The sequence below is a fragment of the Ictalurus punctatus genome, chromosome 23, assembly GCF_001660625.3.
Source record: "Ictalurus punctatus breed USDA103 chromosome 23, Coco_2.0, whole genome shotgun sequence".
NCBI lineage: Eukaryota > Metazoa > Chordata > Actinopteri > Siluriformes > Ictaluridae > Ictalurus > Ictalurus punctatus.
Genome location: NC_030438.2, coordinates 8,833,328 through 8,860,000, shown reverse-complemented (window position 1 = coordinate 8,860,000; position 26,673 = coordinate 8,833,328). Strand labels below are relative to the sequence as shown.

General features: G+C 42.1%; 3 protein-coding genes across 12 annotated transcripts in view; 1 reads left to right on the top strand and 2 right to left on the bottom strand.

Moving 5' to 3' along the window:
* phldb2b (pleckstrin homology-like domain, family B, member 2b) overlaps positions 1–8,002 on the top strand; it is a 46,483-nt gene extending 38,481 nt beyond the window's left edge. For all 9 annotated transcript variants that reach the window (XM_053674745.1, XM_053674751.1, XM_053674749.1 and 6 more), the window contains 6 exons: positions 281–473; positions 2,471–2,561; positions 3,541–3,687; positions 4,162–4,381; positions 4,470–4,555; positions 6,179–8,002. In XM_053674745.1, the coding sequence (XP_053530720.1) occupies positions 281–473; positions 2,471–2,561; positions 3,541–3,687; positions 4,162–4,381; positions 4,470–4,555; positions 6,179–6,319 (878 nt within the window). In that variant the 3' untranslated portion in view covers positions 6,320–8,002. The remainder of the gene's footprint in view (positions 1–280; positions 474–2,470; positions 2,562–3,540; positions 3,688–4,161; positions 4,382–4,469; positions 4,556–6,178) is intronic.
* Positions 8,003–12,855: 4,853 nt separating this feature from the next.
* amer2 (APC membrane recruitment protein 2) lies at positions 12,856–16,124 on the bottom strand. Its single transcript, XM_017453888.3, has one exon. It carries the CDS (start codon positions 15,734–15,736, stop codon positions 13,892–13,894), a length of 1,845 nt encoding a protein of 614 aa, XP_017309377.1. The 5' UTR covers positions 15,737–16,124; the 3' UTR covers positions 12,856–13,891.
* A 5,435-nt stretch (positions 16,125–21,559) lies between these two features.
* mtmr6 (myotubularin related protein 6) overlaps positions 21,560–26,673 on the bottom strand; it is a 14,761-nt gene continuing 9,647 nt past the window's right edge. For both annotated transcript variants that reach the window (XM_047150276.2, XM_017453610.3), the window contains exons 5-14: positions 26,252–26,380; positions 25,917–26,051; positions 25,336–25,468; positions 25,108–25,217; positions 24,826–24,951; positions 23,942–23,991; positions 23,652–23,852; positions 23,382–23,516; positions 22,255–22,381; positions 21,560–22,176 (exon numbers count right to left, since the gene is read on the bottom strand). In XM_047150276.2, the coding sequence (XP_047006232.2) occupies positions 21,856–22,176; positions 22,255–22,381; positions 23,382–23,516; positions 23,652–23,852; positions 23,942–23,991; positions 24,826–24,951; positions 25,108–25,217; positions 25,336–25,468; positions 25,917–26,051; positions 26,252–26,380 (1,467 nt within the window). In that variant the 3' untranslated portion in view covers positions 21,560–21,855. The remainder of the gene's footprint in view (positions 22,177–22,254; positions 22,382–23,381; positions 23,517–23,651; positions 23,853–23,941; positions 23,992–24,825; positions 24,952–25,107; positions 25,218–25,335; positions 25,469–25,916; positions 26,052–26,251; positions 26,381–26,673) is intronic.

Below are 26,673 nucleotides of genomic sequence, written 5' to 3'. Positions count from 1 at the left end.
CTCCCTCCCAGCCACTCTCTCTATCTGTCTCTCTCGTTCTCTCTGTCTTTCTGTTTTTAAAACAGCTCCCTCAGAAGATCCAACGTGTCATAGAATAAATAATCGTCATTGTTTTTCCTGACAATATCTCGCCTTCTGTTCACACACGGGCCTCCTGGTAAATTCCCAGGAATTGGGACTACACATTCCCAGGATCCCGACTCCACCTTGGTGTTCACACTGAAACCACAGTAATGAATTATATTTGTATTTGTAAGTCTTTATCCTGTTTGTGTCTCAGGTCACAGTCAGCAGCTGGTGGGCGAGGATCACCGATCGAGACTGACTGAGCTCGGGGGTCGCGCCGCCTCCCAGTCCAACGTCTTCCTGGACTCTATGGGTTACCGTGACAACGGCTTTGACACGTTCAGCGTGGACAGCTCAGACAGCATGGAGACCAGCATCTCCGCCTGCTCGCCTGACAACATCTCCAGGTCAGACGCTCGCAGCCACGGTCCCACTCGCTTTTCCAGCACGCTTTCGTTATTATAGTCAAAGACATTGTTGGTTCCACCGTGCAAATAAAGTTCCTCTAATGTCATTCTTTACATAAGAAAGAAACTGAAGAATCTTTTAGGATGCACGCTTTGTTGTTTCTCCTCCATCTTCCCCAGCGGATAGAGGTTTGGATTGATTTTAAAAAGGAAACACGCCACATGTCGTTATGGGCTCCTTCGTCAGAGCAGCAGAGTGCCGTGTGTGTTCATGTGTGTGAGGCCTGGAGCTGGATTAATGTAAAGCGTGTGCTGGACTCGAGAGAGTCGCGCTGCTCTTCACCTCCTCCATCACTCAACTCAACCCCGAGACCAGCGGGGCTCGGATTACACCGGGAACATTCAGAGGAAACAGATTTCGGGAATTTTTCCCCCCCTCAGTTTGAATGTAATCAAGAGCAGAGTCTCGCGCTGGTCATATGTGCAGCACTTCTTTGTGTGCTGCAGAGTTTTCTCCAGGATCTAATGTGGATATGGATTTAGTTCTGATTCAGGAACGTCGGTAAGGAAACGCTTCGTGATGATGATGATGATGATGATGGCGCTGAGAGATGAGTTTGTTACAGTTTACTACAGATGTTAGTGTTTGTTTGTTGTGGAACGAGGGGGGTTGGACGAGTAGACGGAGACGCGTGTCAGACATGTCAGTACGTGGAACCGCGGTGTTTTTTTGCGAGCTGCCGTCATGTCTGCATGCATATTGAGCTGGTTTGTGTTTGTGTGGACGTCCGTGTTAGTAACTAGCAGCGTCTCTGATTATGTACTGTTCGGATTATGTACTCCTGTAATTAGGGGTGTTTTCAGGTTCCACGCTCTCACAGCTGAGAGATCAGAACTGTACGGTGTGTCTAAGAAGCTGACCTCAGACCTGATTCACACCTGAGAAGAAATATCCCACTTATGGAATTCATGATCCAGCCAGTCATCAGGAATTTCTATTTTTTTCTTTCTGAAGGAGTTCTATTTGGTACTTTTGTTTTAATATTTAACACAGAACCTTCATCCCTTGAGGTACAAACCCAAGAACCCTTGGTGTGCTAGATGGAACCTTCTACATCTGTCATCTAAGCAATGCTTTTGTAGCTTTGGAGTGCTAAAAGGAACCTACCAGCAACATCAATTAGGGAACCTTTTGAGAAACCCAGGAACTTTTTTAGGAACCAGAGACCATTTTAAGAACCCAGGATCTTTAAATTAATCAGCACAGTAAACAGGTACAAGATCCTGTGCTCACGAAACCCCTGTCGGAAGAGTTATACTGTACATGCAAACCAATAAACCGAAGAACCCTTATAGGTTCTAGATACCTCCACATATTTAATCTCCACCTCCAGCACCATTATTGGATAGTTTGCTTCTGTTAATGCTTACGGTTCCTCTTCTCAGTCACACAAGGAACTGTGTATGCTCTTACAAGAGAAGTTCCTCAAGGGTTCATTGAACGTTTAAGGGTTCTAGCTTTGTGAAGCGGTTATATCATTCCTAAAAGGGAAACATTCTGTTGTAGGGATTTTTTTAGGCTCCTTCAGAGAAGAAACTTCTTCATCCAGTCGAATTTGAGACAAAGTTGAGGTTTGGACTTGAGGCTTGGAGGATAGAGTAAGAGTTTTGGAGGGAAAATATTTGAAGGGGGGGTTTTGGGGGAGACGGGACCACTTCGATGGGTTCCACGTGTTATATTGAGCTTTTAAAGTGGAAAGCATCGGAATCTGGGTCTGGGCTCCTAATGCATTCCAGCACAGACCCGGCTTTATTGATTCCTCCTGCGCTCTTCAAAACAATGGGTTTATTTTAAGGACGTTTATTTTTTTTTGGGGGGGGGGGGGGGGGGTCGTTGCCCTGCGTCTTCCGCGTAGTGTGTCGTGTAGAGATGTAGGGTGAGAAGTTTGCAGGAACCGTGCAGAAACTCACGGATGTTTTTCGTTTGTTGTGTGCAGCGCCAGCACCTCCAATGTGGCCAAGATCGAGGAGATGGAGCGGCTGCTGAGGGAGGCTCAGGCTGAGAAACACCGACTCCTGGAGCACAGGGTGAGCACCGTTTTCTGAATTCTCCAAATCCATCACCACCCACCAATCTGTCCGCTCTGTCTCAGAGCCTCAAATCTGTCTGTAGAATGAGTTCCTCTTTAACTGTGAGCGTGTTGAAGGTTAAAAGTCCAAACCTCGGAAACCAGATGTTCTCCCTGTAGTTACAGCAGCGCTGATGAAGCTAAATCTAGGGTTTCACGATAAAAGCCGTCAGCCGTGTGCATGCAAAGCTATGACAATAACATGTCAATTTAAATAGTTTTGGTTTATACGACCGATTTATATGAACTGTTACAACTGAAATGTTGTTACTTGCCAGGATTTCGGATTTGAATACATTCGAATATTAATGAGTGTGTAATGTTAGTTTGTATCGCGTAAAGCATCGTGAAAATTTCTTTCTTTTTATCGTAAACATTTAGATTTCTTTTTTTATTATTTACCCAAAGTAATGTTTTATTCTTGCTGACATTTAGCTCCATTTTACATTAAAAAAAATCCACCATCTTAAATCATAAATATCTTTCTATTTACTATACACATTCACTACATAACAGCATTTTAGAGACTACGTAGCGCACTGTTAGACCGATAGAACACAATCTGTTGGGTTCAGATCGTAAAACGATTGCGAAAACGTTTGTGAATCCAAAATAAATTCATAAATTAAGATATTCCATAAGAACAAAGTCATGGAAAGGAGGAACAGTTAGTGTGTGTCTGTGGGCACCAACGCTGGATGATTCAGCTAAACTAATCACCGTTTAGTTGCCGGTCTGTGGCCTTTTATGGTGTTTTGTGGGTGTGGCTAAGTTGAGAACTGCGAACACGCTTGGTAATTTATGGCCATTTATCAACATACGCACTCAAGCATGAAGAATATCAGGGAAATGTTTGGAAACCTGTTGGGAATTTTTACATTCAGTTTCGGGAAAACATTAACACTCAACTAAAATAAATGTTTTTTTTACGTGTTCAGGAGCGAGAGATGGAGGTGCGGCGTCAGGCTCTGGAGGAGGAGCGCAGGAGGAGGGAAGATCTGGAGAAACGACTGCAGGAGGAAACGAGTCGACGACAGAAACTCATCGAGAGGGAGGTGAAGCTGCGAGAGAAACAGAGAGCTCAGGTAAGAGAGAGCGAGAGAGAGAGAGAGTAGTGATCCGTATTCTACACACTGTACATTCTTTTTACTTCTGTATAAAATGTAATAATGGGCGGGGCTACACATGAGCTCAAGTTGTGATGTCACAAAAACAGTCTTCATTGCTTTGGACCAATCACAGCTGATATGTAAATGATTAGAGGATGACATTGTGGTAAGCAGAGACCTTTAACTACAGAATCTGCATTTAAACCTAACGAGCTAACAGAGCTATCATTAGTGATGAACAGAACTATGGTTGGCATGGTAACATACGATTTTTCTGAGTTTAACTGAGGATGTATTGTGAATCAAATCTCTAATTTGCATATTCATGCATATTCATAGATCCGAGTGTAGAGATGTATTTTTTAGTCATTTCTCGAGCGGTGTTTGATCACACACTACCTTCTATACGCTCTTCTCCACGTTTGACCCTTGACCCCCATCTCATCACAGTCTCGTCCGCTGACCCGTTACCTGCCTGTGAGGAAGGACGACTTTGACCTGCGGGGCCACATCGAGTCAGCCGGACACAACATTGAGACTTGCTACCACATCTCCATCACGGAGAAGACGTGTCGCGGCTTCCTCATCAAGATGGGAGGAAAGATAAAGACGTGGAAGAAGCGCTGGTTCGTCTTCGACCGTAACCGCAGGACGCTGTCTTACTACGCAGGTCAGAACGAGGCACACCTCGGTTAGACGTATATCCGCTTGTGATGAGTCTTGTCAAACCTGATGTCGTATTGTTGCCGTGGTAACAGATAAACACGAGGCGAAGCTGAAAGGAGTGATCTACTTCCAGGCCATAGAGGAGGTCTACTACGATCATTTAAAGAATGCACACAAGGTAGGAAAGGAAATGTCATTTCTGTCCATTTTAAAGCTTTAATAATGTTGTTTTTTTACTAATTATTTCGATTACAGTTCATGTTTCAGTCTGACGTATGAAACTGTATAATGAATACACAGTTTCAGCAGCACTAGGAGGATACTCGGTGGCTATATTGGAAGGCCGTATACGAACATTAAACAAAAACCCAGGCATTTTCTTTGGGTTTTTTTAATACACCAAATATGAGAGAGAAATATTTCCTGTGTAAAAGTTACGAGTCGCTGCTGTTAGCTTGTGGATGGATTGTTTCGCATTATAGAAATGATTATTAGCTTTATTAAGCTAGTTTTGGAAAATAACAAGAATGCTACGAATCCTCTGAAGTGGGTATTTTTAATAAAACATGGCCACCAGTTACTATTTCTTAAAGAAGCTTTGACAAATTGATGCTTTTTTATCCTTTGTTAATTTTGCATTTACGTGTAACTAGCTTAAAAGTTAAAATACCGTCAAACAGGCAACATTGAGACCGTATTTGTCATGTCCACCCTGGGCAATAACTCCCCAGACCACTAGAGGCCACCCTCATTCATTTTTTAAAATTCTTCTTTTGTTGTTTGGTCCTGTCCTTGATTGTGCACACCTGATTTGTGTTCCCAAATTAGTCATCCTATCTAAATTCCGTGTTTTCCGGCTTAGTTATAGAGTGTTGTGTGTATAATCGGTACAGCTGCTGGAATATTATACTTGCCCTGTGAGTGGTTTTTGTTTTTATGTTGAGTTTTCTTTGTCTCACATCAGTCTAGTCCCTTGTTTTAGTTTTTCTTGCTTTTGCTTCCTTTTTTTCATTGTTTATTGTTTTTAGTAGTTGATAATAAAGATTAGTGATGGAAGTTCTGATCATTTTACCGACTTGGATCTTTGAATCCCGTTCAGCAAAAGTCATTTGATTAATTTCAGCAGAATATAATTAAAATCTGTCTCTGTATCTCTCTCTCTCTGTCTCTGTCTGGAAACGAATCACTCTCTCTTAGATAACTCGTTGTTCCTGAGTCATATTAAAGATTCGTTCAAAATGAACAACTCATCACTAATAAAGACTTCTGCAATTGCATCCGATTCCCTGGGCTTTCATGACAGTGATGGTTGCTTTAAGTTAGCCGCTCTTCGCCACACCATGGTTAATCCGTCAGGGGAATGCAAATTTATGAAGCCAGTTAAAGAAATTAAGCAGGAAGAAAATGGTGAACACTGTGCCAAATATAAACCTTGTCGTACTCCGGTTGTTGGACTGAAACCCGAAGAGTCGACAAGTGACATGTAAAATCTGTAGCGAACACTATGTATCTTCAGGGTCTTAAATAAAGGTTGATCATCCGTGATGGGGCGAGGTGTCCTGCAGAAACTCGCTGACGTGGTGATATCCGAGTCGTTTACATGTAAACGTAATGATACTCAACAACGCCTCTTATACATTCTATTTTTGTGTCTCTGTGCTTACGATTTAATCGTTAAATGAGATTTTTGTAAAATTACGATCTGGGAATAATCGATATAACGCAAGTCTAGTTTTCAGATGTTTGTTTTCTGCACCACACAGTGGCAGTACTGAGTTATTTCTCCATTTATTCTCCTCAGAGCCCGAATCCGTCCTTAACCTTCAGCGTAAAGACTCATGATCGTGTGTACTACATGGTGGCTCCATCTCCCGAGGCCATGCGGATCTGGATGGACGTCATCGTCACAGGAGCCGAGGGATACACTCAGTTCATGATTTAGACCTGCGTCGTGATTTCAGCCCGTGTGTGTGTGTGTGTGTGTGTGTATGTGTGTGTGTGTGTGTGCGCGCCTTAAAGACTAAAGATTTATCGACATTCCTGTCGTTTTCGCATGGACATCATGTGACCACTGTGTCACTGTGTTATATCCTAGTGCGAACCGTGTGCAGTGTAAAGGTTTCATACAGCCGTTTTTTGTTTTTGTTTGTTTTAGTTGGTTATCTAAAGTGCCTTCAGATTTCAAATGCCATGCTTTATCCACGTCACCCCGAAATGAAGGATTCTGATTGGTTGTGACATCACACGCACATGACTGAACGTTTAAACACGGCATCATCTTCCACGTTGTGTTTCATGAGGAATTGATTACATTTTAATGTGTGTGTGTGTGTGTTGATCCTCAGGGATGCACAGGTCAACAACAACATTAAAGGTGCAGTCTGTAATTTTTAAAAGTGTCTTAAACCCTGCGATCATTTTGAAGATATGTTAGAAATATCGTTTGTGATGTCCCCACAGAATTAGCTCCGCCTACTAGGCAGAATAGATGTGTGTAGCCCCACCCCTTATCCCTAAAAAGCAACATGCAAGATGTATGCATTTAAGGAAGGAAGAGCTGTTGGTTGTTAGGGAATGAAAAGTTTGTTAATGCTTTCACTGCAATTGGAAATCACTTTTCAGACAGCAGGAGGCGCTAAAAAATTCCAGACCGCACCTTTAACGCTGTTTCTTTTAAATACCAAAGAATTCACATGAAATTACACACTGTATAGTGTGTGTACAGGTATACAGCCGGTGTGTACATCAGAGTTCAGACTATACTTTTAGTTTCGTAATCTTCACATTAACGAAAGGTGCTAAAAGACGTATACTTTCATTTTTGCTGGAGTTTTTTTTTTCTTTTTGGTAATGTTGCCAAATGCTCTGGAAATTCAGCAGTATTTTAGAACGTTGAAAACATTTTATCGTGTCAATATCCGACGTACTGAGTTTGCAGGATCTGTCATTTGGGTTAGAAACCACCTTCACTTTATAAATATACATATATGTGTGTGTGTGTATATATATATATATATATATATATATATATATATATATATATATATATATATATATATATATATATATATTAATAGTAAGGAGAATTAGTTCTATATCCCAATTGCTCTAGTACAGTGTATATTACTTTCTCTGTGTATGTTTTATATATATTTGAAATATAAAATATATTCTAAAATATTGTCTAAAGCTTTTCAAGCTCATTTTAAGGCTCACAGTTCAGCTTTTCACCTGCCTCTCCGCTGCATAAAGAAACATTTCCTAAAAATATCTGCGCTAATGGTTTCTATTAACCGTAAAAATGATTACATACTGGTGGAGAAAATGTTTAACGGAAACCATTTTCATTCAGAAAAGTCAAGAACTCTTCTCTCCTGGACAGACACATTCACACACATCACCAGCAGGGGGCAGTAAGAGTCTGAGACGCTTCAATAATGGGTGACTAATAATAATAATAATAATAATAATAATAATAATAATAGTACTCCTTGGAATGCTTTTCTCTGTTGTATATTTCACTAAAAGATTAGAATTTTCTTATTTTTTATTGTTATTTATGTTGTTACTCTGCATGCACCTGTATTTTTGCATCCAAAATAATAAAATCAGGACACAAAGACAAGCCTACAGAAGCCCGTCTGCTTATTTCTGATTATTGTAAATTCATATGATATTGATTTGATTTGATAGTTTATAATGTCTATAAATAAAACACTTGGTGTCATGCTGTTAAAGGAAAATAATCCTCTTATACCACAGCAATAACTGACATTTTTAAATATATTTAACTTGTTAAGTTACAGAGAAACTGTAAGAAGAGTCAAATCATCTGTCCTGAAGATGTCTGAGTTACAGATTTAGTCAAAGCGCTGACAGTGGAGACTCCTTCCATAAATAAGGAGTTATATAAACATCTTACGCCGTTCCTCATCCGTCTCATGAGGTGTAGAGGTGAGGAGAGGAGAGACGCGGAGAGGCGAGGCTGACTCTGACTCTGACCTCTCATCCTGTGTGGTTCTGAGGCAGTGATGGAGGAGGAGCTTCTCATGAGGAGACATGTCTCTGAGGGAACACGTGGGGATCTAGTGGTTTATGTTATGGCTGATCCCGGGGGAACTCTGACCTGCGCTTAGAGCAGCAGCGTGACGTGAAGAATTTCTGCTCTGTGAAGCGTGAATATTTCATCAGCATTTCTTTAGCTAATGGGACATTATGACACATTTTATGGGGGTTGGGCTATAAATTAGAGTCTGTCATGTTTAAACAGTAATTATTTAACAGAGCCCGTAAAGAACTGCATTGTGTGTATGTGTGTGTGTGTGTGTGTGTGTGTGTGTGTGTGTTGGGTGTTAAAGTATTTATTATATTTTAACCAAAATGAACCTTCCTGAACAAAATAAAAATTTTGAGCATTCTGTACTTTTACAATTATTCATTCGCGTTTATTGTTATTGTTGTTGTGGTGAAGCTGGTGAAGCTATAACGTTAAGTTTTCCCACAGAGGAGTTTACGCTTCTTTGCGGTTTCTCGATAACACGCACAAATGTACAAATGCATTAACACACGCACACACAAACGTGTCCTTCTTCCCACCACTTAGTGTAAATGATTTATGGAATAGAGCGCACAAGATGGACGTGGATGAAATATTGATGAAGATACAACAAACATTTTAGTGTATCAGAATCGAAGTACAGGAAGTGACATCATCATTTGATGCTCTACTCATTGCACAGTATAACACAGTTATACTATATTACGGACAGAATTAGTAGCAGTAGTATATTTTTTGCTCCTTGCATGCACTCGAGGGGACGCGTACACGTGCTTCACACTTCGCACTAGACACACACCAAACCCCACCTCCACTTCTGACTGGCTGACCTACTGAGGTTGCCATGGAGATTTATGTAGTGGGACAAGCCAGTGAAAGAAGGGTGCATGTTTTCAATACCCCCCCCCCCTCCCACACACACACAAACACACATAACAGGATCTGCAACCATCTCGTTTGTCTCATTTTTCAGCGGAATCGTCCTCTCCTCCAAGCCCACACACACAGTAAGATAATAGCAGTCATTTTCCCTAATTAAAAAAATCCCGTGCACTTTCTCAGAGCCTGAAGCACTGAGCGGATGGATGTTCAGGAACTAGTTCACGTTTTCCCTCAGAGACGAGTCAGAGATCGTTTCTTTTTTCAGAAAAAGATCCGGTTGAGATTATTCCAGCTTCATTTGAGCTCTCGTCAATGGAAAATGTTCCCCTTTTAAGGGAAAATACGACACGTTCTTTAACATTGCGCGTAAAGGCGCCGTTCCACCTGAGATAAGTATAAAGCCTTATTCAGACAGGGTTAGTTTTCCGTACGGAGGTGTGTAGTGTACTGTATATTATTTCCCGTCTTTAAAACATAGCGTAATAATCCTGTGCTAAAAGACGTGTCAGGCTTTTTCTTCCGTATAGAGACGCTCCAGGGAGCCCGGGCTCTTTTCTATCTACTCTTTATTTTTTACGTTAAAAATGCAGAACAATAAAATACAGATTGACGTGTAAGAGACCCAACGTTTTTGGAGGTTTTAGGGGTTATCGCACTCCTATAAGACGTTATTTAGTCATGTGACCTACTAACGTTCGAGCATGGCCACGCCCCCTACAACAAGAGCTTATTATCATGAACAAAAATATCACAATTACTACAGATTAATGCAACATTACATTACATAATTAACTAACCCTGTCCGAACAGAGCTTAGGGATCGACTGACATTTCTGCTTTTTGGTTTCTTCAGTTCTCTCTCTCTGACTACGTTTACATGGACAGCAGTAATCTAATTATTGACCTTAATCTGAGTAAGATAATAATGTGATTAAGGTGTTTACATGAGTCGATTTTAGAATTTTCCTGTCATGTTCCTGTTTTACATGTTATAGAACATAATTAGATTAACAGCCTGCATCATTACGTCACCGCGCCACGCCGTCCGACGTCCCTCCAGAATTTCACGTATCAACATACAGTTCGTCTTCGTTATGGGACCGTATACAGTTTTGGGTGTTTTTATTTATTTTTTTTTACGAACGTTTTAAGTGCTGTTAATTATTTGAGATACATGTAATTTTTCCCCACTACAGGCTTATAGTAGGAAAGTATGCAGTTTACATGGTAGTGTCTTAATTAGAGTATGGTCTTAATCAGATTAAGAGTGGATTATTGTTGTAGATGTAAACGCAGCTTCTCTCTCTCTCTCTCTCTCAATCTCTCTCTATCTCTCTCTCTCATTCTCTCATCTCTCTCTCTCTCTCTCTCTCTCTCTCTCTCTCCATCTCTCTCTATCTCTCTCTCTCATTCTCTCATCTCTCTCTCTCTCTCTCTCTCTCTCTGTCTCTCTCTCTCTGTATGTATCCATATATATTTTGTATATTTTATTTTGTTGCTACTTGGTGAGCAGGCTCAATATTTAACCCTGTCCAAATCTCTCTCTCTCACACACACACACACACACACACACACACACACACACGCTCAGGTGAACACCAGATACAATGTTTTTTATTAAAAGCACAGCTAGACGCCGGTCCCCTGACTGCTTATTTCTGGCCTCAGTACCGATTTTCTCCAGCAGGAGCTCATTAATTGGGCCTCCCCGAGAGCCAGGCGCCGAGTGGGAGCAGCTCGTGCCCCAAGGAACCCGTCTGGCACTCAGGTGGGTTCCGAGGCTAATGAGGACTCGAGCAACAGCTTCTCACTCGCTTCTGTGTCAGCTCGTCTCAGCTGTCAGGAATAATCGTGCCACTTTATTGTCCATATGGGTCCTGAGGCACAGGCACACACACACACACACACACACACACACCCCAACATGTACTGGATACACTTCATTATTTTTAAATTATTTTATTCATCCACAGATTAAATAATAATAATAATACTAATAATAATAATAATAATAGTAATAATAACATTTATACTGAGCAGGTTGCGATGGTTTTAATAATAATATCTGGTTCTTCTTCATTTTAAAACAGCATGTCCTGATGTTTTTTATTTCTTTAATACCACCGCAAATTTCCAACACAAATTTTTTAATCCATAAAAGAACGCCACATGTTCTCTCTTTCGCCGTGTTTCTGAGAAACCGCAAAACAGCGTAAACTCCTCTGTCCTGAAGGTGTGTGAAAACTTAAAAGTTACAGCTTTACCTCTGACTTTTACACAGCGCTGACACTGGAGACTCCTTCCGTACACGTTATATAAAATAAACGCCACCTTACTTTAAGAAAAATTCACCATTACAATGATTTATTCAGATCAGTTTATGTGCCAGAGATTGTGTAGAATACGTTCTATCTGTTCCAGTCTCTGTTCACAGAAAACTAGGCCACTTCACATTAGTCACACACGTACCCACACACACACACACACTCACACACACACACAAACGGCGGTTAATGAATGACACAATTAATCTGGGTAACGCCTGGCAACCCAATTAAAAATCAAACACAGCTTTACACAACACTGAACTAACAAAGCAAGGTAGCTACAGACACACACACACACACACACACACACACACACACACACACAGAGAGAGAGAGAGAGAGAGAGGGAGGGAGAGAGGGAGGGAGAGAGACCGGTCTGGCAGGTTTTCATGGTTGAATGTTGTGGTATTACATAAGCCCTTTAAAGCTGAGAGAGAGAAAGCATGAAATGACTGCACCATTACAGTAAGGACTGTACCAAATCATCACACACACACACACACACACACAAACACACACAAACACACAAACGCACACAAACACACAAGCACGTGCAGCCACACATGCAACAAGCGCCGCCCTACATTTAAAACCCCCCATCTCATTTACATTCAGCACGCACGCACACACATACACTCTCTCTCTCTCTCTCTCTCTCTCTCTCTCCTTATTAGTGCTGTGTTCAACACCACTGAAAACTGAATTCAAGTTACAACTAAAAAACATGTTGAAAAATCCATCTTCACTTTGATCATTTGAAGAATTTCAGTAAACAATGTACGAAACCACATCACATTTCAGTTCTGGATTCTGATGCCGACGTCTTCAGGACAGAGGAGTTTACGCTTCTTCAGCGGTTTCTCTGTAACAAGACAAGCAGCGTATTATTTTCTCTCATTAAAGAAAGAGAATAAAGACAGGATGGTGAGGGAACAACCGTTTATAGCTGCTATAACGTAAGCAAGAACAGGAACCGACTCGTTTTGCGGGTGTTCTACAACATTATGCATAACTAGAAATGGATAAAAAGTAACAACAAAAAGGCTTTGTTCTTTACTAAAGGAAAAAAATGACAAAATCATCGACAAATTGCTGTGGCGTAAGAGGAATAAAACACAAATAATCAACTTCGGGGTGGTAACTGTAACTCCGCCCAGATGGGTGTGTGCGTGTGCGTGTGGTTGAACATTCACAGTCTGGAGCCACTACGAGTCAACGTTCTCACAGCATGTTTTTTATTCATAAATTAGTGAGACAGAATAAGAAAAAGAAGGAACAACAACAACAAAAAAAACAGCAGGAAAGTTTGTTATAACTAAAACAAACGCGGCTCAGTAGTGATCCTAAAAATATCAGTAGAAAAACATTCAGTATTGAAGAGAATGTTATTGTGCTAATGTTTGTTTGAAAGAAAGAAAAAATCCAGAAGGATGAGAGTCTTCAGTGTCCCTGAGGACGGCAAGACGGTCGACCTTTGACCCCTCAGGCTTGTCCTTCTCTCTTCTCTCTCCTTCATGAGCATGTAGAGCGTATGGACATTTCCTGATGACGTGCTACATTCAGATCTCCGGCGTAGTACTCGGGACCCTTTTGTTTGTTTGTTTGTTTGTTTGTTGATGTTTTTGCTTTGTTGTTTTAAAACGTCCTACATTTTTTGCAAGTGTTTTAAAAATCCCAGAATAATTAGCGTCCACAGTGAAGCTTTTCTTATAGAAAAAGAGTACGAAAGACGTCAGGAAGAGCTCAGTGTATAAAAAAAGACGTGTTTTTAGTAAGTTTTTTTTAAATTCTCAAATAAAGATTGCGTTCCCTGATGGCGACTGTTTGAGAGTTTGGTTTCCGGGTGTCCAAAATGGATATTTTCTTGTAATTCCCAGAGAGACGGTGTTTGCAGCTGTGTTTCCATGAAGTTTTACATCTTTTCGTGAAGTAGAGCCAAAGACCCTTCACTCTCATTTCAGGAAAAAGAAGAAAAGAAGAATCTCCAGAAGGATGGGTAGAGATGAAAGATTTTACTTACAAAACATTCTTAAATTCATCGCTTTTTTTAGGTAGTGAAATTGCGTGATCTGTGTTTTACGTATCCTTTCTACATACACACTAATTATATAATGTGTAATATGTGGCACGTTACAATACGTCAGTGCAGAAACAATTGAAGGTGCGACGTCCTCGGTGGACCGTGGGATCTGTTAGTTGTATCAAAATACAGTCATTTTGGTTTTTAAAACTTACATTATGATTAGTTCTACTTCCTGTTTTGTGCTACCTTCGCGTTTTTGTTGCCTGAGGACCGGACCGGGACTTTGGAGACGGGAATACGAGTGCGAGCTGGTGTGTTAGTCTTCGAGGAAGGGTCGGAAGGGTTGTTCGAGGTCGGGCTGACCGGAGAGGACAACGCCCCTTGGCTGGAAGAGTGAGAAGGCGGCTTTTGCCTGACGCTGATGGGAATCTTGGATTCTCGTGGAAGACTTGTGCTGCCCTTTATGGAACGGAAGGAAGAACACGACGGTTTCTGAGAAGGCGGAGTCATGTTCAGGTCGCCCGTCGAAGGTGTAGGTGAAATTGTGTCATCGTCATCTGAGCCGACAGTGCCAGGACTGTCGAGGTCGTAGAGGTCATAGAGCGCATCTCCTGAGCAGCTATCCCTCAGTAGGCCTTCACGCTGCAGGAAGACACTGTCCTCATCTTCTGGTCCGGGTGTCGGAGAGTCCCAGTAGCCTTCGTCACTGGGTGGGACGTCCTGGAGATCTTTATCAATGGGTGGAGGAGAAGGGCGAGTCAGCTGCTGCTGTTGTTGTTTGCCTACTCTGCTGCTTCCACTCACAGGAATCTTACTAAGCCCCAGACTTTTTACCTGAGGAGGTCGTTTATCCTGCCGAGTTGAGAGGTGAGGTAGATCTGGGGAATCCTCCCCTTTCTGAGGAAGCATGTGCCAAAGTCCTTGCATATCCGCATCATTTACACCTTCTGGACTGGCCATTTCCTCTCCACCACCCATGTAGGCCACTATCCCGCTGCCTTGCGGAGTTTTAGTCGGTGGACAGACTCGATGACGCGATGGCGTGTACGCGGACATTGCTATTAGACCAGTCACTTGTGAAGGAAGTGGAGGTTTGGCCGGAGAACATCTCTCAGCGCTTACTTGGAGCCCCCCGTTGCTGCTTCCCGTTCCACTGCTGGTGACGCTGCCTCCGTTCCCGGAGTCCTCTTCTGGTTCTGCGATGATGTCTCCGCAACCAGTTAACGAATCGAAGCTCTTGAGCGAAGTGACGTCCGTGAACATGGAGCTCAGGCGATCTTCAGAAGGTGGGTCAGCCAAGCTGTGATCCTGTGGAGGTGTCACGGAAGCGAGACGGGCCGGGCTGCCATGTTTGTCTCTGACAGGTTCCTGTGTTTGAACAGTGAGCAGAGACGGAGCTGGAGACTTCTCAGCAACCGGTTGCACCGGAGCAGATGAGCACTTCGCACGTTCCTCATTACTGTCCTGCAAAGCGGGTTTCTTCCAGGTCACAGCATTGTCTTGTAATATTTGTATCGGGGGCTCCAGCGTAAGTGTCATGCTTTCTACGTCCACATTTTTGGAACTGCAGGACAAGATCAGATCGACTCCTTTCGTTTCTTTGACGATGTCCTGGATTTCGATCGAATCGTCACGCGATGGAGGTTTACGGCGCCAGCGTATGCTGTTGAACAAGCCCTTCAGCCCACGTCCTCTTTGCCCCAGTGTTGCTGCCCTGTCACTAATACGAGAGCTATTGCGCCGCAGCAAGGAGAAGAAGCTGAAAGACTTGGTGATGGCAGTACACACAGGAGCAGCGGCGGCACTGTTCAGACGGTCACTGCTGGCTGACTCTTCTTTCCCATGGCCCTCCAACTCAGACAGTTCATCAGTCGTCGTTAAACCGTCGTGGGTTTTGCTTCTAACGAGCTCCTTGTCAGTTGCATCCCCTTTGTTCCTGATGGAGAAGATGCTCGGCATACCGCTGCCGGACCTGCGCTTGCCGAACAGTTTGAAGGCAGCTTTGTTGATCTTTCCGGATGGCTGGGGGTCGCACGGAGGCAGTTCACTGCAAGTGATCTGTATTTCCATTACGGCTGTTTCACTATTCTCTCTAACTCCTTTTATTGTCCTTTACTCTGTCACTTCGACTCTCTCTCTCTCTCTCTCTCTCTCTCTCTATCGCTCTCTCTCTTTCTCTGTGTGGTTCTGCCTCCTGCTTTCGCCTGTTGGTGTTCTTTTCTCTCGCTCTCTCTTTCTCTGGCAGCTGCTCATGACGGTCTCTATGGTAACTGGGAGGGCTAAGCAGCTTTCGTCAGCATTAGAGGCAAGTCGTGGCTCTTTTCCCTCCGCCTCCACCGTTCCCACCTCCCCCTTTTCTTCACCCTGTCAGCGTCGCAGATCCTTCTCCTCATTATTCATTTCCCTTTATATATACTGTATATATATATATATATCCATGTACAGTATATCCTCCTGTCCAACAATGAGGTTGACATGCACCGTGTTTGTCACCAAATGTAGAGGAAACATGAGATCCATGCAAACAAAAAAGAAAACAAAGAGCTTTTCTTTCATTCGTTTTAACCCATATCTGGCAATCAGTACTAGAGAAAATCCAAAAGCTTCAGCGGAGTCTAACTCGGAGCTGCTCCGGTGGCATGGAATTTGAATAAAACAAATAAGTGGAGAATTTATAGGGAAGTAGCAGAGCTTATTTAGAAAAGTCTTTTGTTGTTTTTTTCCCAGCACACACACACACACACACACACACACACACACACACACAGACTTGAAATGGCTCTCAGTATTGCCTAATGAAATTTAAATGAGATCAAGATGCTGTTCTTGTTGACGATTCGGACCTCGCCTGGACTGCTCAATCGTCTTCCATGTGCTCATCTCATCGCTTAAAGCTCAGGCCATCTGCCTTCAGCATATGGGCACAGGGTGACTTCAGTTACACTCAACTCTGGTGGAGAACTAAAATCGTGTTAGAGCTGAAAGGTTTTGGAGTTCGGTATCCATTTCTGTAACCGTTCATGATTAAGCTTCTCCATTACAGATTAAAGGAGTCACTGAAATGGACATTCCTGTGAACTCCTGCTTGATTTTTAATAATAAGTTACTTTCCAACAACCAATGAAATTGCAGTCTGCTAGCTTTATATCTTCTTTTGTGTGTGTTTCCTCTTTGTCCTACTGAGTACCTTGGCTGAACCCTTCAGCTCTTTAACCCCTTGTTGTCTTTTCACGTCCTCCTCCATCTCCCGGCTTTTAAAGACAGACTCCCATCTTCCATCTCGCTGAAACAATGGCTGCAGTTAAGAAGCCCTGAACAGAGAGGTTTCTCGCCCTGAACACCTCCTCTTTACTGTCCAAATCATCCAGGTTCATACGTTTGAAAGCATTTTGGTCTCCAGATCAGAGGGTGGCGCGGTGCAAATGACGTTTCTGTCAGCGTGGAAGGAGTGCCCTGTGCCCTTATCAATGTGTCCTTAACCCATTTCTAATACTTGTCACTAAGTCTGTTTTGAGGGGTTATCTGGGTGCAGGAACCGGAGGTAACCAGAACCACTGGTTTGTGTTATTTAATACCCAACAATCAACAAATGTTTAAAAAAAATTTTTTTAACTCCATATCCATCCTGATGAGCAGGAATTCAGTATCAAAGTCTTGCCTTATAATATTTTTCTTATGTTTATTTACGTCAGGCAATCCTGTGCAACCATAATGTTACCATAACAACCACGATGTGCTGATCTGTAACTCTAGCTATCTGTAACATTAATTCTAATAATTTGCATATCAGACCTGATTGGTCCACTTATTTTATGATGACATGATATACTAAGCTGAGTAAACTGTAGCCCCTCAACTAAATCAGTGGAATGGGATACAGAATTACTCAGAGAGACTGTTTTGAATAACTTTGCTGAAAACATCTGTGTATACACTGGGAACAAACGCTACAGGATGAAGTAACAAACGACGTATTTGAGGCCCACTCCATCTCGGCAGCAGAACATCGCCGTCTCTGTCAGAGGGCTCCATAAAGTGCTCTATAAAGGCTGAATGGAAAATCAGAATAATAGAGCAGGAGGTACCATTTGCGTGCGAGTTAATAGCACTGCTCTGTTTGTACAGTCTAAATTCTAAAGATTATTCAGTGACTCGTCCTGTCGCGCTCTCGGCTTTCAAACGACATCGATGTTCGACATAAAGCCTACTGACCAACAGACACAAAGAAGGGTGTGTAGAAGGGAGAGAATAAACGCGTAATAAATAGTACGCATGTAACAGTTACCCTCGGTTACCCTCAATTACCCTCTTTTCTGTCTAATACACACTGCTTATGTGTGTAACTGCTGAATTAAAGCTCCTACTATCTTAATATTATTTTCTTTGGAATCATATCGCAACCTGTTGCTGTTTTAAACATGATTAAAAATGTACTGATTCATTATATATACAGTGTGATGAAATGGGGAGATAAATCACAAGAGTGCACAAGAGTGATGAGTCATTCAGTGGACGAGTCGGCTGTTTGACTTGACTCTGAACGTTTAGCTGAATGTCGAGAGCAAACGGGTGTTCAGATATACCGCAGCTCGAAATGTGACACGTGACATACGTCCCCTAACTTCACTCTTTATTTGTGAAAACATTCTTTGAGAAAATGTCAACGAGTCGTTTGGCAGCAGAAAGAGTCGACGCCTGTTGTTGATCTGAATCAAATGATCTGACTCACTGCAAAGAACCAGAATTCTATACTGAGAGAGTGGGTGTACAACATAAACACAGAAAACCACCAGAAGCAAAAGATAAAACCTAGACGATGAGATGGTGTGTGTTTCTGGAGTTCTTGCCGGCACGAATTAGATGAGTTCGAGCGTGAGGAACGCTGCAGAAAAATGTCCGAAGCGTCTGAGCGGTATATAAAACAACATTAATGACTCTTACTCATGGGGACGGCGTATAAAGCCGGAATTCGCCATCGGTCTGAGGTAGCGACATTCCAGCATTCAACAGCATCAAGTCGCTCGCCAACTCACACAAACCCCGCCCACTTAAATGTATCATCTCAAATCGTTTATTTCTGTTAGAAAAAGAAATACTGTGCAAGAACACAAACATCCAAAAACACATCAGCGAACCATGTTTATTGCTCACAAGCTGCTTCTGTAAGTGCAACACATTCCCCGGGGGCGGGACTTATACACTCTAGAGAGCATTGGACGAAAACAAGACGAGTACAGGATGAGTCATCAAAAAAATTTTATTAATCAAACTATTAAACTAAACTAAGAATATATATCGAAAAACTATTTTTTGCTCCTAGTTATTCCACCGGATTGGCGAGCAGAACACAACGGACAGCCACAAAAAGCTCTGAAACACCAAATCTGATTTGTAATTATAATGCAGTGCATTGTGGGATTGAATGAGCATCTTTTACATTTGAACACCATCATCTCTGGGGGAGTGCTTTACTGTGCGACGCCTTTATCCTTAAACGAATCTAATCTACTGTGAGTTTCAGTAGGTGGCGTTGATAGATTACAGCCCAATACGCCTGCACTCCTGTAATCTGTAGATTTATGTCTTTTTAACAAGATTACACACAGACACGCAATTGTTCCTTATGCAAATCAGGTCCTAATTCCTACATAAACATTCACACAGTCACTTTTTATTTATTTCTAAGCTTCTTATTTATAGAATTCATCCTTGTTGTTTCGATGAGCTAAAAATGTCAATAAAAACGTCCTCTCTGGACGCTTAAAGTCCCCGTCAAGTGCCTTGAAACGCTCGGCGTTATTCACTGACACTGGAGACTCCTTCCGTACACGTTCCAGAGAAGCTGCATAACTGTACAAATGTCCATAAGGACAGTTTGAAGACTCTTTCTCTCACAGAGATTTGAATATGTATTTCATACTTAAGCATTTTATTTATTGACCGAGTGGAACAACTTCCCGTAGATGTTTCCATGGTGAGTGAGTTTGGATTAACAGGTTCTCTGTTAAATTTCTCAGCAGGGAAAAATATTGTAAACACACCCACACACACTACATACTCGTTTTACAGAGATTAGTTTGAAAAACCCTGGAGCTCTCCTTTAAAATTCTGCACAATGTTTTAATCTTCTCTATAATCCTATCAGAGTCTGAGACAAAAGTCTCCAGGGTTCAGGAGCGATAATCACTCCTGGGACTTTTCGGAGTAAATTCCCCATCTGTGTTCGGAGTCTACGCTCTCCTTAAAGACTTTTAACCATGTCGGGGTTGATGGTGATGGATGGGACTCGTTTGTGGTCAATACTGATGGGTCTGTGATTTATTGCAAATGTAGATGATCACCGATAAATATAACCCTGAACATTGACCTCTGTGAACTTCACTAATGATGCATGACTGTCGAGGCTCACGGTTTCATGTCGAAGGCATTGTGTGGGGTTTATGGACATCAATCTTCAGCTTTTCTCCATCGGATGGTTAGGGGGCGCTTATGCAGTATCACACAGACGGTAGTTTATTCCAGATATCTGGACTGAAAATCACAAAAATGCTGGATACAGTACATAAAAGTACTATTGTTAAAAATGTCATTATTAATATCACAAAATAATGTAATATTTGTTTTGATTTATTTATTACCAGCACTACGTTTATGTCTATGTTCTCTCTCTGGCCCCGCCCCCTTTGCACACACCCCTTAGCTTAAAAAGGGGATAGTTTTTGGTAGACACTGAAGACGTTTGGGATTGAGATCAAAAGATGAACATGAGGCGATAGATCAGAATTTCACCTTTTTTTTTCACTTCCTGATATTTACATCTAGACGCATAACAATTTAGAACACGGCACCTTTTGTTTGAACCCGCTCAATTTTTCAAAAATTGATCAAAAATATTGGAACACGTGACTGACGGGTGTTTCTTGTTACCCAGGTGTGTCCTGTTAGAGTGATTGTTTAAACAATTGATAGATCTGAATGTCTACTCTTGGTTTGAGCACTGGGTTTCAACTATGAAGACTGCATTTGGTGTTAAGAAGGATAAACCACCATGAAGACCAGACAGCTGGTTATGGGAGAAAAGCAAGCTATTTTGAAGCTGAGAAAATGAAGGACAAGCTGAAAAAGAAAGAAACAACTGGTGTACTAACAACCAGACATGGAATGGGTCGGTCAAGGAAAACGACAAGTGATGACAAACACTGTGAGAGCTGTGAAGAAAAACCCAAAAACATCAGTCAGTGACATCACCAACAACCTCCACAGGGCAAGGTGAAGGGATCACAAGAAGAGAAGATCTAAAGAGGCCATACTACAAGATGCAGACCACTCATCAGCAGTAAGAATCAGAAATCAAGTTCTGGAACCAAGATGAACCTCTACCAACGCGATGGAAAAGACCCAAAGTGTAGAGAAAGAAAGGATCTGCTCATGATCCAGAACATACAAGCTGATCTGTGAAACATGGTGGAGGTAGTGTCATGGCTTGGGCTTGCATGGCTGCTTCTGAAACATTCTCACTAATCTTTATTGATGATGGAACTCATGATGGGAGCAGCAGAATAAATTCAGAAGTTCACAGGAACATTCTGCCACCAATTTACAGAGAAATGCGTTCAAATGAATCAGGAGGAACTTCACCATGCAGCAAAACAACGATCCAAAACACACTTCCACCTCAGCACAGGACTTCATCAGGGGGAAAAGTGGAAGGTTTTAGACTGGACAAGTCAATCACCAGACCTTCATCCAACTGATCAGCATCTCACTTCCTGAAGAGGAGATTCCCAACCCCGCCCACTTAAATTTGTGTGGTGAAATTCTCATCATGATTCAGACTTAGCAAACATGATTACTCTGTGAGAAAGCAAATAAAAGAAAGATTTTAGTTGATGATTTCCATTCTCTCTTTGTTTAAACATTTTAATTTTCTTCTTTTAGTTGTATTGACATTCTTTAAAAAAAAAACTCCTCGCCTCTCATTCTGGACTATGACACACAGCTCATCTATACTGGATTTACATTAGAGAACACATCCTTCTATTTATTGAAATTTTTTTTTAATACTTGGCGGACCTCGCTGATGCCAAATATTCAGACACACGCTCATACACACACTCGCACATATGTTCTTTATCTATCTCTCATCACTGATCCTGACCAATATACACATCTCAGTCCTCCTGTGTCCCTCAGCAGGTCATTCGGGCCACGCCGAACTCCAGACTGACGACAGCCGGCTCGCTCTTGGAGCCGAACGAGCCTTGGAGCTCGGTGTAGCCGTTCTCTGAGGCGCTGCTGCCCTCTACAGTCCGTTCTCCACTACTGCTCCGTGGGACGTCGTCCTCTTCCTCCAGCGCCTCTTCTCCGTAAACCTCCTCCTCATCTTCGTTCTGCTGCGCCTCCTTTCGGCTGACCGGAGCCCCGAGGATGAGGGACCGTGGTCGAGGAGGAACACTGCGCTCGTTCTGATGGTTCAGAGGAGACGTGCTCAATCCGAACTTCTGCAGCTTCTGCAGAGAGAAAGCAGAAAAAAACTGGTAAGACGTCCATCACAGAGTCGTGAGCAAGGTCAGGAGATATCTACTCACCTCTTGCAGGCCTCGCACAGTGTTCTCCAGTTCCTTGTTGCTTTCTTTAAGCGTGAGAGTGTGTTTGAGGATCGACTGGCGTGGGTGCATGGCGCGGTCAAACTGGTGGTACATGTTTCTCCAAAACCTGAGGCATAAAAACACTTTGTGTGTTAATTTATAACTTTAAAATTTACACCTACGTTCTGCAATTTTAATAACTGCCCTTCAGTTGCGTTCATTTACACACAATCTCTTTCAGGCTGCGATAAAATCAAACTACAGCGCTAAATTAATCTATTTGCATCGACTCCGCCCTCTATTTGATACAAAATTAATCTATTTGCATCGACTCCGCCCTCTATTTGATACTAAATTAATATATTTGCATCGACTCCGCCCTCTATTTGATACTACATTAATCTATTTGCATCGACTCCGCCCTCTATTTGATACTACATTAATCTATCTGCATCAACTCCACCCTTTATTTGATACTACATTAATCTATCTGCATCGACTCTGCCCTCTATTTGATACTAAATTTATCTATTTGCATCGACTCCGCCCTCTATTTGATACAAAATTAATCTATTTGCTTCAACTCCACCCTCTATTTGATACAAAATTAATCTATTTGCATCGACTCCGCCCTCTATTTGATACAAAATTAATCTATTTGCATCGACTCCGCCCTCTATTTGATACTACTTTAATCTATTTGCAACGACTCCGCCCTCTATTTGATACTACATTAATCTATCTGCATCAACTCCACCCTCTATTTGATACTAAATTTATCTATTTGCATCGACTCCGCCCTCTATTTGATACAAAATTAATCTATTTGCTTCAACTCCACCCTCTATTTGATACTAAATTTATCTATTTGCATCGACTCCGCCCTCTATTTGATACTAAATTAATCTATTTGCTTCAACTCCACCCTCTATTTGATACTAAATTAAACTATTTGGATCAACTCTGCCTTCTATTTGATACTTTCATGTAGAAACACCCCGATTATTTTGCTCATGCGGAAGACGCGAGATCCTCTGTACAACCTTTTTTTTTCACTGAGATGTTAAGTGGCTCCAGAAGCATAATTTACATTTTTATGAAATGAAATGATGACATAAGGAGCGTACTTAAAGTTCCAGGGTTGTGTGGAAGGTTCCAGAACCGGGTATGATTCTGCGAAACTCGGGCTGTACACGGGGTTGAGGAAATTCTGCTGCTCGCTTAACAGGTGAGCCCACAAGGAGTACGTCCTCTCTTTTAACCTGCAAACACACACACACACAAACACACACACACACATACACGGTAGGTATATAATCGCCTAAAAAGCACCCTCAGTAACTTTTTTAAAAAACAACGTTGAATATGCGAGTATTCGTTGGTTTCCACACACTCACTGAAGCTCCTCTCTCTGCCGCTGGTTGTTCCCCAGGAAGTTTCCGAACTGACATGAGTGCACGTGCTCGTGGATCTGGATGAGGAACCACTCGCTGAACTGGAAGGCCTGCGGGAACTGCTCGGTCAGCTGCCACACGCTCTCCAGGAACTGCGTGAAGATGGGAGATACCTCCTTCGGGTCGCCGTCCAGCTGGTCGCACCTGAGGAGGTCACGAAAAGACATCGGTGAGACAAAGAGGAAGACCGTACGGAAGATCTCACACACTCACGTGCTTATACACCCACACACCTGTCTGCAAACTTGTGTCCGAAGGAGATCCAGTCTTTCTCGATCAGCACCTTGGAGAACAAGAGAAGAGGAAAATTTGCTGCTGAGAAGAAAAACCAGGCTGAAGATCAGAACACGGAATCTCAGCTAGCTGTTTGTTTATTTATTTATTTATTTGTTTGTTTGTTTGGTCATAAATAAATTATGAATAGTACAAAAAATTAAACCTATCACTTATACCATTGCACATAAGTGTTTTAATAGGTATAGGTCAGTGATTTTGGAGGAAGGTTAGAATGAATTGAAACATAAACCTCCAACAAATCCAGCCCCGCCCATAAGTGTTCCACACCCCAAAAACATGTCATGCTGAAGTTAGACTTCCTGAATGATTAGTGCAGGATGTTGAGCTTGATGTTAAAATGATAACGAGTGTTTTAGAGCGTGGTGGGATGTTGATGGTCCGTATCATATTGATGGTGTAATTTTATTTCCATTATAACAAAAAATAAACAAACAAACAACGGTTTACACAACTACATAATAATGAAAAAAATTCTAACAAATACATTCAGTGAACCGGTATTTAGCATAATTAAAGGTACAGTCAGTGATACAAACGAAAACATTCCCTCCAAAGCCACACCCTCTAACATGTGATGCCTTGTCCTGATTGGTTGGACGATATTCATCCATATGATGTATTTTTTCTCCTAGGTCACCTCAGAGACCAGATTTTCTCCTCTGAGCAGATATTTCATTAAATTTCTATTCAATTTGAGGAGAAACTTACAAATGACTACACACACTTCTACTTGTTCCTGACCGCACCTTTAATCTGTCGATCGGAACGCTGGTATTCTCCGCGTCCTGAACATTTCTATAGAGTAGAGTTGAGCTCGTACCATGAAGCCTTTGATGGTGCGGTAGTACGGGTCCATGAGGAGCGCGCCCAGTGAGCAGACCTGAGCCGTGCGATCCCATCCGTCTGAGCAGTGAACCAGCACACTGGCGCCCTCTACTGTCACTGCCTGCAACATACAAATCAACAATGCTGGGGTGGGTTTGAAGAGTTAAAGAAATAATAATAATAAATATCCACTGAATGTAAATATGGTCGATGTATTATTCATTAATATTTAAATGTATGTAAATATTATTCTTAATCCTGGAGTGTGTTATCTGACCTTTGTGAGGAAGATGGCAGCATCAACAATCGCTTTGATGTGACGCAACCAGCCACTGTTTTCAAGTCCTACCAGGAACTCGGTCACGGAGAGACCACGAGTACCCACCACTGAGAGTGAGAGAGAGAGAGAGAGAGAGAGAGAGAGAGAGAGAGATCAAGATAGCTGATATAAGACAGTGCAATCTTTTTTCAATTTGAAAAAAATCTCTCTTTTCTTTCTCGAGACCTTCCAGAAGTTTCTGTAGGCTGGCTCTCATCACATGGATGTTCTCAATGCCCACGAACTGGAAGCGGATGTTGGAGTAGTTGTCCTCGTTCTCGTAGCCTTTCCCCGCCGCCCGATTGGCCAGCGCGTTTAACTGAAACGCATTCAGAGTACAGCTTTAAAGACTTACTGTTGTTCTGGTTTGGGCTTTTGTTTTGGTTTTTTTAACAGTGAGAAGACCTGGTGTGAAACTTCCTTATTTTGCAGAGTCCGAATCATGAAGAACACTGAAGAACGTTCCCAATCTCATTCCGAAACTCTTTCTAGCTCCTTTATGTTTAAAAGTGTTTACCATTAAATAGTCATTTAAGAAAATCTAGAAAGAAACAAAAACCCCGATGTAGATGGTATTAGTAATCAGTATTGTAAAGTTTTGAAACTGTGAGAGAACTGTTAGATAATAAAGAAAGAAAGAAAATATATTTAAATGAATATATAATGAAACTTTATTACAATAAGAATTCTTCTCAGGCTGTATGCTGTAGAGGAAGTGGTTTTTGTTGCCTGTGTGTGTCTCTGTGTGTGTGTGTGTGTGTGTGTACCTTAGGCCTGGTGTCCATGACGTAGACGAAGCGGTTGTTGTGGTTGGCTTTGCTGATGGACTGCAGCATGTGTTCATCCTCCAGACAGCGAGCGCTGAAGCCTGAGAGAGGCTGACTGCATCGACACACTGCGGCCTGACACACACACACACACACACACACACACACACACACACACACACACACACACACGTACCAACAGTCCAACAAGTTTACCAACAGGTAGTACACAAACACATCTCTCTCTCTCTCTCTCTCTCTCTCTCTCTCACACACACACACACACACACACACACACACACACACACACACACACACAGACCTTTTGTTCTTACCTTCTTTTCCTGGTAAAAGTATGTCAGGACGGGGAAGCGGCCTTTACTCCTGAACTTGGAGCTTCCCACGATGATGGGTTTACTGGCCGTGATGGGAACGTACAGGTCTCTGGGGTACGTCTCACACACCTGCACACATACACACACCATGCAGCTTACAGTGAAGCATTATAGAACGAAAGAATAACAGACAGGAAAAAGGAAGGCAGACAGAAAAAACACACAGGCAGAAAGAAAGAAGAAAAAAGAAAATGGAAACAGAAAGAAAAGAAACAGACAGAAAGAAAGATGTCTGAATGTGTGGCCTTTACACCTTTCATATCTGTTACAGTTACAGTGATTTTAAAACGTATGAATTGGTGACTGAGGGATAAGTGCACACTCGTTATTCTGAATAAACCATCAAAATAATAATAAACCTC

Excerpts from the sequence above, each read along its gene's own strand:
- amer2 (XM_017453888.3), bottom strand. The coding sequence starts at position 15,736 with ATGGAAATACAGATCACTTGCAGTGAACTGCCTCCGTGCGACCCCCAG.